This window comes from Chaetomium fimeti (assembly GCF_033439085.1).
Source record: "Chaetomium fimeti strain CBS 168.71 chromosome Unknown B0H64scaffold_3, whole genome shotgun sequence".
Lineage (NCBI taxonomy): Eukaryota > Fungi > Ascomycota > Sordariomycetes > Sordariales > Chaetomiaceae > Chaetomium > Chaetomium fimeti.
The window spans coordinates 4274329-4286977 of NW_026944331.1; the positions used below are offsets into that span (position 1 = coordinate 4274329).

The 12649-nt window shown below is 58.4% G+C and overlaps 3 protein-coding genes across 3 annotated transcripts; 1 reads left to right on the forward strand and 2 right to left on the reverse strand.

Moving 5' to 3' along the window:
* Positions 1-653: 653 nt before the first annotated feature.
* Positions 654-3288, reverse strand: B0H64DRAFT_358191 (pyridoxal phosphate-dependent transferase). Its single transcript, XM_062801638.1, has 10 exons — positions 2968-3288; positions 2843-2888; positions 2656-2774; positions 2574-2587; positions 2237-2501; positions 2151-2182; positions 1842-2099; positions 1667-1785; positions 1153-1587; positions 654-1090 (listed from the first exon to the last, which is right to left on the reverse strand). The coding sequence occupies exons 1-10, from the start codon at positions 3065-3067 to the stop codon at positions 1066-1068; spliced, it is 1413 nt and encodes a 470-aa protein (XP_062661521.1). The 5' UTR covers positions 3068-3288; the 3' UTR covers positions 654-1065.
* Positions 3289-4699: 1411 nt separating this feature from the next.
* On the forward strand, positions 4700-6453 carry B0H64DRAFT_393614 (uncharacterized protein). Its single transcript, XM_062803653.1, has one exon. The coding sequence runs from the start codon at positions 5145-5147 to the stop codon at positions 6207-6209; it is 1065 nt and encodes a 354-aa protein (XP_062661522.1). The 5' UTR covers positions 4700-5144; the 3' UTR covers positions 6210-6453.
* Positions 6454-6918: 465 nt separating this feature from the next.
* Positions 6919-12594, reverse strand: B0H64DRAFT_135971 (uncharacterized protein). Its single transcript, XM_062798207.1, has one exon. It carries the CDS (start codon positions 12496-12498, stop codon positions 7066-7068), a length of 5433 nt encoding a protein of 1810 aa, XP_062661523.1. The 5' UTR covers positions 12499-12594; the 3' UTR covers positions 6919-7065.
* Between the last annotated feature and the right edge of the window lie 55 nt (positions 12595-12649).

Consider the following 12649-nt stretch of genomic DNA (forward strand, 5'->3'; position numbering starts at 1 on the left):
TGAGGGACGGAGTAGTTTCAGTGCCAACACCGCCCGGTACATCCTCGCTTCACGTCGTCAAAGAGCGCTGCTTGTGTCCATTCCCGGGCTGCACTTCGAGGGAGATGGTCCATCCATGCTCCAACACGGTTGGCAGCTCAAGGCGCGGCCGGGGCCTCAAAAAGGCGATCCCAGGACAACAGAACCCACCCTCCCGGTGTTGGAAGTAGCTGCCGCCGTTCTCCGCAGATTCTCGGGACGTAGAGGCTGGAGCCATCAGGTATTAGGCTATCGGGCTGCTTCGTCTTCGCTCGCCTCCCCCCCCTCGTTCTCCCAAGCCGACACAACATAAACCCGACCTACGGCTGACACCACCACATACGACCATATCCACGAGAAAGCACGGGATCCCGTCCGCTCTCCCCTCGTTAGACTCGTGAGGGCCAAACTAGTAGTTGGGTCGGTGACGACCAGCGAATCCTTGGTGTTGTATGTTTTTGACTTTTTGCTGACCCACCCTGCCTCTCCTTTTTGACTTGGGGGTCCTCGTATTGCATGGTCAGGCAGCGCGAGCCCAGACCATGACAGAGGGAGAGGGAAGGGGAGGGCTGTACGGGCGAGGATGGACGAGAGGGCAAGCAGATTGGCACCCGCTTCGGACCGGGTTGAACTGGTGACTGTAAACTGCTGTTTTTGACATCACGCCCCGGCTATCCAAATCCATCATAATTGTCTCTCTCCAGGGATCATATCTATCAGTAAAGCAAGCGTAGAGGAAGTTAGGATGAGAAGAAGAGAGTCTGAGATTGTTAAGCGACGATATAGCCGGTGCTGGGAGTGGTGTTGTCTATCTCGCAAGGTACTGGTAACTCCTGAACTGAGCTGTTTCCCATCTCTCTAAGCAACGGACGTGCCTGGGTGGAAGATGCCAAGCCAAGCAACTCAGGGGCGTTTGTTTATCCAGTCCCCCCTAACATAAAGAAACAACAAAAAGGGGCAGTTCGTCAGTCCTGCCTGTGTATGCAAAACAAGACGACAGGCCATATCCCCGACGCGCCCCATATCAGCAAGCTGGCGCCGCTATACCTAGTGGCTCACCAAATTCTTGAACCTATCACCACCAAGTCAGCACACACGTGTACACAACCTCATAGAACTGAAGAAAGAACTCACTTGTTGATGACCCTCTCAATACCATCGCAGCCCATCTCGAGCACATCCATGCGGGGGCCGTAGGAGAAGCGGACAAAGTGGTGGCAGGGGCTGTCGAAGAGGTCGCGGCGGCGGGCGGGGTTGAGATCGAAGAAGATGCCGGGGACGACGATGACCTTCTCGTCGAGGCAGGCCTGGAAGAAGTTGAGGCCGTCCGAGATGGGGCCGGGTAGGCCCTCGAGGTTGAGCCAGAGGTAGAAGGTCGAGTCGGGCACGTGGCGGATGACGAAGCCCATGCTGCGCAGCCGGCCCACCACGTAGTCGCGCTTGTGCCGGAAGTGCTGCTGCAGCGCCACCATCTCCTTCTGCACCAGCGACGGCTCCAGCATGGGGACGGCCGCCTCCTGGAAGGGCACGTTGGTGCCGCCGTCGAGGTAGGAGCCGCACGAGCCGATGCTGGGATGTCGTTTGTTAGTATATACACCAACCACACCGTTGATGGGAGTTGGGGTTGGAAGGGAAAAGGGGGACTAACGCCTTGATGAACTCCTTGGGGCCAATGATCCAGGCGACACGCCAGCCGGGCAGGCGAAAGCGCTTGGTCAGGCCGTCGATGATCAGCACATCGTCCTCGTCGACATCGATGACGTTTTCCTTTTAACCCTTTGTCAGTTTTAATATCAACGAGAGGCCAACACATCAAGACTTACAGCAGCGCTGATGGTGGAGCCATCGCAGTCGCTGGTGTAGTTGTAACCCGAGTAGAACTCGTCGCTGACGAAGGTGGCGCGCTCGCGGCAGAGGTCCTGGATCTCGGCCAGCTCCGGGTTCTGGACGACGCGGCCGGTTGGGTTCCTCGGATTCGACGTGAGGATGACGCCGGTGCCACGGGAGATTTCCTCGGCGATCTTTTCGGGGTGGATGTGGTAACCGTCTTCCTCGGACAGGGGGACGGGGATGGCGGCGAACTAGTCACTGTTAGTGTGGGCTTCCGGCTCAGGGGTGTTGAGGCACCATACGTTCTTGAACAGCGAGAGCATCTCATTGTACGCTGTCTCTCATGATTAGTCGACCTTCGTTCAGCACCAAGATGAGGGATGCGTACCCGTGTAGTCGGGAATGAAGAAGCCGACATAGGCGTTGTTTAGGACGGCAGCGATACGGATGAGACCAGCACGGCCACCAGGCACGATGGCGACGTTCTCCCAGGTGTACTGGCTCGGCTTGCCCTTGCGGTGCATCTCGTTGTAAAGATGAGCAACGGCCTCCCTCAAGGGCTTGATGCCCGCAGTTGGGCCATACTCGCGGCTGGCGGCGCTAATGTCGATGTGGGTAGGCCGGGCGAAGCAGCCTTCGATGTCATCTTCGACCTGGGTTTTGTCAGAAAATAGGTCATGTCACACCGGCTGGTGTATGCGTGTGTGTGTGTGTGTTTTACGTACCTCGGGGGCACCCTCTGTGAATATGTTAGCTCTGGTAGGAGGGTCAAGGGGGGAAGTGAGAGTGAGTTTAGCATGTACTTACGGCCCAAGTTGGCCCACTTTTCGGGTTCTTCGAGAAAGCCAAACTCGGCAGCACGCTCAGTGCACCATACTACACCAGTCGACGCCCTGCTAGCGTCTAGGCCGGCATGGGGGAGATGGCTGTTGGGAAATGTCGGTCAGATTTGATCGAGAGTGAAAAGTGAGAGAGATAGGAGACGTTGTCATACCCTTCATGGGCAGCTCTGAACTGGCGATGAATCTTACTGCTCGCCTCTTAAAAATTAAAATCCACGGTTAGTACTGTGTACTGCGTAGAGCAAGACGTTGCTTGAAAGGCGGTTCATATTCATACCACTCAGGCCCGGCTCTCCGATAGAGAAACGGCGTGCGGGTCTAGGGACACCCGTGTTGCGGTTGATGCTGAACTTGCGATTCGCAAAGCCCTCGGCCATGATGGGCAGTGGGTGGCAGGAGAGGCCGGGTGTGATGCAGGGGTGGTGAATGTTGTTTTTGTTGTTGTTGTTGTTGAACCAAAGTCAAATGAGGGGAAACGATAAAAGATGGTTAAATAAAAGAAAGTCGGAAAGCCAGAAAGCCAATGAGGGGAACACCCAACGACTTGACTTGGATTGCAAACGGCGTCACCAACTCGGGCCAGCTGAGGGAGGCAGTGGCGGCACAGAAATACGCGCAGATTCTATTCATTGGGTGTCTCTGTTTGTGTACACTGTGTAGGCGCCTCACCGCAACTGCAAATCGACCCAACAAAAAAGGAAGCTCTTTCGCGATCCTGCCCAATGCCATCGGCGAGTTCTCTTCGCCCCTCCGGAGTGCCCCGCGCGCTCGCGTCTCACCGCAATGGCTTCCTCGTCGCAGTTCATGCAGCTCGGGGGGTATATGTCAAGGCGAGTGGCCAGCGCCAACTAGGATCTGGGATGACCGCGGCGCTGCACCCTCGTTGGGACACGAGCTTGCAAATGTGTGGAATCGCCAGATTCGGTGTGCAACCTTGGGTAAGCTCACTTTTGAGACATGTAACGGTCAGCGGGAATTAGGCAGGTTTCTAGTTTTCGGTGCTCAGGCAACGTCAGGTTCCCGAATGCAAACAGCATCACTCGGCAGTATCCGAGTGATGCTGAGTCTGGGCGGTCCATAAACTTGGCAGTTTGGGTTGAGTTTTGTTCAATGGAAGGAAGGAAGCCAGGAAGCTGCGTTCAAGCAATGCCATCCTATCGCTCAGCAACCCCGCCGTTGGGCTCCAGATAGCGGGGCACCGGGGCGAGGCAGGTGGGGCTAGGCAGTCGAGAAACCCCCCGGCCGGCAACGGCACCCGGCTCCCGTTGCTCCCCTGCCAAGAAGCGGAAGCTGCAGGTCATGTCATCGGGCCCTCGATTTTCCTTTTTCTTGGACCCCAAGTCCAGCCTTGGACCCGAATCTGTCAACTCGTAGGGCTGCAGTTACACGAGACTTTTCTATTAAAGATCCCCCATTCCTTAGGCCCTGGATTCTTGTTAGGTGCCCTTTATAGCTCCGGACCCTGATACTGAACAGCACAAAGCGGCGACTAACCTGGGTGACTCCCGACAAAGGCCACACAACAGCAGGCACCAGGCATCACTCGCGCCAGAGCGCCTTACCGTGTGCCTTCAAAGGCCGTTGGTAACGCCGACTATGTGTTAGGAGGGTCAACTGCAGGTCGAAAAGGGGCGTCTATTCGGTCTACTGTCCATGCGACATGAGCATCTGTCGTCTGTCAAGGCCTTCTCGAGGGCTTCGAAAAGGGGCAATGCTCGCACCTCGTGGCCTCCCCTGTTAGCCCGTGGGCACATCACCATACACAGCATGCATTCCCGATTAGATCCCCATGCTCAGCCATATCCCAGAGGTCTGGATCCGAGGTTGGTCCAAACTTTTGGTTCCCGTGCGTGCCCGTGCTCTCGTGGCATGAAAGTCATTGATTTGGCAGTGCGAGGCACCGCCACACACTTAACCAATCATTCTCACAGAGCGGGGCCAACATCCCGTGGACCCACGTGGCTGTGCTTCCCGCTGCGTGACTTCACTGAGCTGCGCCAGTCGCCAATCATCGCCTTCCCCGATCTGTGCTCCCCAAGCTCCAAGGCAAACGCTGGGGCTCTCTCGGGCTCGGCAAGAGGCGGCGGTTACATCTTGGCCGTTCTCGGGGAGGAATGCGATGGCGATGAAAGAATAAGAGATGAATGATGGTTAAAGGAACCAGGAATTCCTGTGCCACTTCACTAGACCTTGTTGAATTCACAAAACAATCAGGCACTCTTTGTTGTTGCCTGTGCTGGGTGGCCATACCGACTACCTAAAAGGGCACCCACGATTGCTATAACTAAATAACTTATATTCGTACTCCGTACTTCGTTAACAGTCCAAACCCGTCCAACGCACCGACCCCTCCCTTTGATTGCTTACCCCTCCCGCAATCGGAATCTATCTCCTTGACAACCGTCAACGGTCAACCGTCGATTGAACACCACCCGAACTCTCAAACCATCGACCATGTCGCCGACATCACCCACCCGGTCCCTTTTCGGGTCGCTGAGGGACAAATTGTCATCCAAGAAGAGCCGCTCTCGGTCGCCCAGCCCGAACCCGTTCGCGACAGAAACCGGGAATTACACTCCGGCCCCGCCGCCGAGCAGCACCAAACCGGGAGTCAATGATGCACCTCCGCCGCCCTACTCGGCAGTCGCCCCGGCCAACGTCGCCGGGCCGTCAACCCCCATCATCACCCTCAACGCCCCAGCCCCCCCGCGGCAGGCGTCCCCCGCGCCCTCCTTCGCCTCGGCCCGCTCCGACCCCAGCATCACCTCCCGCGAGGACCCCTACGCCTTCCTCTCCTCCTTCGACACCATCTTTCTGATCGACGACAGCGGCTCCATGGCCGGGCGCTCGTGGCGCGAAGTCAAGGAAGTCATCTCGGGCATCGCGCCCGTGTGCACGTCGCACGATGCTAACGGCATCGACGTCTACTTCCTCAACGCGCGCGACACCTCGTACGGCAGCAGCCGCGGCGGCGACAACCCGGCGCAGGGCTTCCGCAACATCACCACGCCCAAGCAGGTCGAGGACCTGTTCAAGCGGGTGCGGCCGCAGGGGGCCACGCCGACGGGCACGCGCATCAACGCGATCCTCAAGCCCTACCTGCGCGAGTACGAGCGCGCCGCCGCGCGCACGGGCAACCCGGACGACTGCGGCGTGAAACCGGTCAACATGATCGTCATCACCGACGGCGTCCCCACCGACGACCCGGAGGCCGTCATCATCAACCTGGCCAGGAAGCTCGACAACCTCGACGCCCCGCCCCACCAGCTCGGCATCCAGTTCTTCCAGGTCGGCAACGACGCCGAGGCGACCAAGGCCCTCAAGGAGTTGGACGATGGCCTCGCTGAGCAGGGTGGCGGCGTCCGTGATATGGTTGATACCGTCACTTGGGCTGGGTCGGGACATTCGCTGTCGGCGGATGCCATTCTCAAGGTTGTGCTGGGTGCGGTGGTCAAGCGGTTGGATCGGAGGAGGCTGAGCGGCGAGTCGAGGCGGAGTGCCCGTCACCTGGCGCCTTGAGCTTGAGCCTGCTACATCTTGATTGGGGGTCGATGGGGGATTTGGTTTTTGGTCCGGTTGCGGAGGGCGTTCGGTTGCAGGGGGTGTTGGGCGCAACGGCGGCTTGATACCGGTCGATTTTGTTTTCCATTTTCATCCCGTTCTCCTTCTTTCGCGTTATTCTAGACGGAGGCTCTCAACAGTCACGGCTCAAGGGGGGCGGTTAGATTGATACCCATCAATACCAGAAAAGTCATGCATCCATTCCGGCCCGTTGGGGCAAACGCAATATTTTCCAGTGTGACCAATGGTTCGTTGATAGGAAGAGCCCAGTCGGGTATGCCCTCAGTTCCTCCATTACCATAGACGTGCCGAATGCTGATTGATAAACGCCGCATTCTAAACACCCTCGCCCACACCCACAACCTAAACTCACGCGTAATCATAAACCACCACCAACAGCACTCGTATCACCCCCGTAAACAACAAACGAACTGTCTGAATGAATCGAATGGTATCATAAACTCATATCCTATCCCCTTCCCCTTTCTGAACCGCCACCCATACAATGCTAAAAACCATACACCAGACCTGTACTGTAGTGTACAACCTCGTGGGATCGCGTCGCGCCCCTTAAAACCCTACAAATAATCGCAAAGCCTCTGCTCCGTAACACCTGTTGCTCTGTTTGTTCCAGACCCCCTGCGTTTGTCTACCCCCCCTCTCCCCTCCTAACCCCAAATAAAACACCAGCAAAACCGATAGTCCGAAGACTAGAGAAAAACGAAAAACACCAAACCCCCTACCGACACACCATAACAACACACACCCTCAATCAAAACAAGAAAAAAGGTAGCAGCCCGGCAACCAAAACAAATCAAGCAAAGCTGTCCTCCGCCGGCCACCGACCACTCCTATCCGCCGCTGCCGCCACCACTTTCTTCTCACCCCCCTCCCCTTTCCCACTCTCCGACTGACCAGGCGCCCGCCTCTTAACAAGCCCCTTCTCCGCCATCGCCGCCCACACCATATCGGCACCAGCCTCCTCACCACCACCAACACCCTGACCCTTCCCCAAAACCAGGCCATCCAGCCGCTTCACTCGCCCACACTTCTTGCGCACCATCGTCTCGTACAACCGCCGCCTGACCCGCGTGTCCATGTCCAGCCGCGCACAGTAGCGCGCATCCCTCTCGGCGTCCTGGTCGCCCAGCGCGAACTGCTCGGCCCCCTCCTCACCATCCACACCGTCATCCTTGTCCTGATCACGATCGCCCCCCTTGCGCTGGCGCACGACCACCTGCACGGGCGCGTAGAACCCCTGCGTGAGCGGGTTATCGCGCAAATCAACAACGCTCAGACAGGCCATGCCGCCGAGGGTGCCGACGACGCGGGCGGGGTCGGCGAGGCGGTTGCCGGCGGCAAAGAGGCGCTTGAGGCGGGGGACGGCGCGCAGCGGGGCGAGGTCGGCGAGGGCGTTCATGTTGAGGTTGAGCACGCGCAGGTTGGGCATCGCGAGGCCGACCTCGTCGGGCAGGGCCGACAGGCCGCAGTTGGCGAGCTCGAGGAGCTGGAGGTTGAGCAGGTCGGTTCGCGGGGAGAAGGACTCGAGGAGGTTGCCGGAGAGGTACAGCTTGCGGACCTCGTACGCGCGCGAGAGTAGGTGGGGGAGGTCCAGTGGTGCGGTACCGTGCTGTTCGCGCAGGGAGAGGGAGTCGATGCGGCGCGCGCGGGAGAAGCCGGATATGTGGACAAGCGCGTTGCGATCTGCGTGAAGTAGGCGCAGGTGCGGGAGGGCGCGCACGTTGAGCGTGGTGATGTTGTTGTCGTCGAGACGGAGATACCGAAGGGCGGTCACTGGCTGGACGGCGTCGACCGAGAAGGAGGTGAGCTGGTTGGAATCGAGGTTGAGGGAGCTGAGGGAGGGAAGCTGATCGATATTGGTAATGTGGCTGATCTGGTTGTTTTTCAGATCGAGATCGGTGAGCTGGTGCAGCGTGCTGCCGTCAAAATCGACTTGCTCGATGAGGTTCCCTCGCGCACGGAGAGTTTGCAGCCCCTTGTGGAACTTGATGCCGTCCAGACTGGTAATCTGGTTGTTGTCCGCTCGGAGACTGCGCAAGTGGATGAGGCTCTTGAAAGCCGCCAGGGTAGTAAGCCCGTTGTTTGAGACGTCGACGTATTGTAGGTTCATCAGATGGTTCCAGGCCGTGAGACTGGAGAGTTGGTTGTCCGTTATCCGCAGGTGCAGGATCGACGAGGGGATGCCACCAAGGTTCCTAATCATGTTCTTGGAAACGTCGAGACTCTCGAGCTGCCCACAATACGCATCAAGCGCTTGCAGCGCGCTGAGTCCCTTCCCGCGCAGCTCAAGCTCCCGCATGTCTTCCCAGTACGGCTCGAAGGGTTCCACCTCGGCGAGCTTCTCAACCAGCTCGCGCATGCTCATTGACATGACCCGTCTCGACTTATCGCCCGTAACAAGACGATGGTCATCAACCACATAGCTGGCTTCAAGGGCCAGTGTTTCTTCCGCACGGTGCATCGTGAAATCCGGAAGCGGGCTGAGAGAGAACGTGCCAACGTATTGGCTAATGATGGGGGCGGCGTCGGCACCGGGGACTGGACAAGTCGGAGCCCTCACTGGAGTCCCGACCACGAAACTGAGGCTGCCGTGGCCCCCGCTGTCGTCCCTGTTGGCCAGGCTGTAGTCCCCTAGGACGCTTAGTTCCATACCCGAAACTGGCTCATGGCCCTGGTCATGGCCCCCGGCAGAATCTTCATCTCGTTCGTCGATCCTGGACACGGGGCGTGCCATCAGAGATTTGCCCCGGAAAGAGAGATGGCGCGCCGGGCCGCGCGAGGTGCTGCGTGACCTGGCCGACCTACTCCTCGTCGTTTTGTGAACCGAGACTATTCTCCGACCCCTAGCCGGTGGGTCCCGGGAGTCGGTCTCCTGGTCGAGCATGTTGTCCCCGGGCAGCATATCATTGATGCCGGCCACGTCTTGGATCACGGATGCGACGGGAGACGAGAAGCTGATGGTGAGTCGCCTGGTTTCCTTTACTCCTTCTTCGTTGACGCTGATTTCATGCTCGACGAACTCTTCACGGCCGCCCAGATCCGGGTATTGGTTGATTGGCGACCCGACGGCCGCATCAAGGGCCGCCCTTGTAAGTGAACCCACCCTATGCGGCTTCGTCGGGCTGATTTGTGCGGCGCTTGGATCGCGGTTTTGGAGCGCATCCTCTCTCTTTCTAGTCAAGAGGAGGTTCTGCATCTCCCTCGTCACATCGACCGATAGATCTGGAATATCGGCAAACGGGTCGTCCTCGCTGATCTCGGACTGTATGAAACTCTCTTTCGACTCGGCGGATCCCTTCCTCCTGATCCACATGTTGCGCTGCCTGTCCAGAATCATGTTCCCGACCTGGTCCGGAATCAAGTGGCAGACGCTTTCCGGCATGATTGTTTTCCTTGCGTCAGATCCCCGTGATGACCCGCCAGATGACACAGTCGGAATGGAAACGCCCGTACTATGGGTATTGAAGCGCGCCGAGTCTTGGGAGGGTACGGCATCGTCGGGGCCATGGGCAGAATGTTGCTCTTGCCAGTCGGGGTTCCGCGAGATGCGAATGTTTGGAGGGTCACTGACGAAATCGGAATGGGGCTCGGATGTTTGACTCTGGCTGTTAGCCCACTCCGCCGTCGCTTGCTCCCTTGTTACGGAAATCGCTTCTTGGGCAAGCCGAGTTGAGCGCACCGACGAGGGAATCAGGTCACCCATGTCGCTGGCCTCCTCGTATTTCTTGAGCTGCTCGGCAAGAACAGGGTCCTCCTGCTTCGTGGACATACGCGTGAGGGGAGGACGACCCTCCCGGCTGGGCGGTCGGGAGAAGGGTTCCTGAGTAGACTCCTCAAAGGATCCGTCAAGTTCTGGAGAGGGTTGGCCCTTTTCTTCGTCGGATTCTTCGACGCTGGTAAGACCGCTCGCTAGGCCGGCCTTGCTGCGGATCATGGCCATGATTTTGTTTGCTTCATTGATGAAGTCCTCGGTCTTGATGGATGGTTTCCGGTGTGTCTCAACTGTGGCACCCACCGGGTGGGCGAGCGGAGGCTGCGAGTGCCTACTTGAACGGCCAGGCGACCTCTCCATTTGGGCAAGGGACTGGCGCTCCCGCTGGATTGAAGACCTCTGGTTTGGTGTCGGCGTCCGGGGACGTACCGATTGTCGGCCGTCAAATTCCGCGGTGCCATGGTGGCTGCTGCTGTAAGCGTCTTCCCTGAACCGGCCCAGACCCGATCGTCCCTGGTGGTGGGACAATTGGGCAGAGTCGGCCGCCGAGTTAAACTCTTCGGTCCCATATGAGACGTCTGATCTGTGCAAGGTCCTCCGCCGCTTGGGAGTAGGGTCTTTTGTGGGCGATGTGCGGGGCCGCTTGATTTCCGGACCAGACAAGTCCCTCCGTCCCCCGGGTGGAGAGAGGTCGAAATAAGCGGGAAACGAAGCCCTGCCTGAACGTCGCGACGGATGGGAGGTCGTAGACTTCCGCCGCCGATCTACCACGAGCTCCGGTGTCTCCAACGGCGAAGAGTCGTGGGTGAGGTCAAAAATGGGTGGGTGAGACGGAAGGATAGAGTCTTCGTCCGGCTCGCGGTTCTCCTTATCCCCGTCCATACCAGTGGCGTCGTGGGTCATGTGGGAAAACTCATCGTTGAATTCGTACCCGTCAAGTTCTCCAGCGCCAAACCTGTTGGCATAAGCGGAAGAATGATCCTCAACCCCATCGTGGGACGCTGGGAGGAGTAGCCTTGATGGGCTGTCACCCTGTAGCCGACTCTCGTCTACGGCTATCGAGAAGGAATTATCCCCTGCTTCTTCATGCATCTGACTTAGGCGCCTGAGGAGGGTCTGGTTGGTAAAGGTATCGTAAGGTTGGAAGAGTTTCAGGGGGCTGTCAGGGCTGAGATGCACCGGTACCCGCCGTTTCTCTGGGCTCGGGTCCGGGGCCCGTGGGAAGTCTGGGCTATCGACGGGGACGTGCTCGGACGTGTCCCATTGTTCGACCCTTACGCTCGGAAACTGCTTCGGGGTGCTCGCTTGGAGGGACTCCTCCGGGTTCAGCTCGGAGCTGTCGTTTAGAGCGGAGCTCAGCACGTGGTTGCGGAAAGAACCCTCCCCGGACCGACCGCCTCTTTGAAAGTTGACGAACCCGTCTAACCTAAAGTGGTCTTGTGTGATTTCAAGATGACGTGGTGCAGTTCGGTTCTGGGTCGAGCCCCCATTGGCATCGCCCGTGACGATCATTTGGTTTCGTCGCAACATCTCGAGCCGCTTGCGGAGCTCATCGGGAGGCAGGTCGGCGGGACTGAAAGTCGTCGCGCCGTCGCTAGCTTGGCGCCTCTCCAGAATAATAGGACTGAAGTCTTCGTTGCGTATGTCGCTCCGGCCACTGACCTTGCGCGACTCGCCGTCGGCCGACAGTGCCGTCTGGTTCATGTTGGACGAGTGATGCGAACAACCCTCCTGGTGGGTGCCGAACCCAGATTCCCCCCTTGCATCGGCGGGCGCATCGGTGTGTCGAGTTCGTGCCGACCCAGAATTTTGTGGTGCTTCGTCTACATGTATCTCCACTGTCGATGGATCGCGCTGGTAGTGATATGGGGGAGGACTGGATGGGACGGCGACATCCAACTGTGAGTCGTGTTCGTGGTAGGAGGACCCGGTTGGTCCGTCTCGTGAAGGGCCTCCTGACATCGCCAGTGGGGGCTTGAACATATTCTCCAGTCCCGTGCCTGCAGACGTGAACAGGTCTTTTTGTTCCCCATATGACAAGTCCCCATAGACGAGACGCCGTTTCCACTCGGGTGTGTCGCCCCCTTGCCCCTTAGACTGTGAGGCGCTCAGCGACTTACGCAGAAAGCTCTTGCGGACGACGGAATTAGTAGTCGAGGCTGAGGCGGAGCGGCAAGCATGGCAATCGCGGCCATTGGGACTCAGCTCCTGTGAGAGCTTGGATGGGGTGCGACGCAGGGCGGCCAGTCGTTCATTAATGCTTCGTTCGCCGAGGATATTCCCACTAGCGTTATTACCGCTGTTGCTGCCACCGCTGTTGGCGTTGTTGCCACTTCCACCTGGGGGATTGTGGAATTTCCTGGTGTGGGGACTCAAACGCGGTATCCTACTCGGCGTTTGAGGTTTTGGCAGCTTCGGGTCGGGGGAAGGAGCAGCTTCGGCAAAGGACGCGTCGGCAGATCCAGGTTGCGACACCCAGTCCTCCGACAAGGAGTCCAACCAGGCGTGCCCCATGGTGGCGCGGGGTGGATATCGATGTGGTGAATGTCGGGTGTTGTGGGTTGCGAAGATGCTGGTATTAGGCCGTCATGAAGGCGTGGGATCCTGGGGCGGATGGAAGGGGTTGCTGTTGTTTGGCGAATTATGATCGATTGCACTGTTTGGC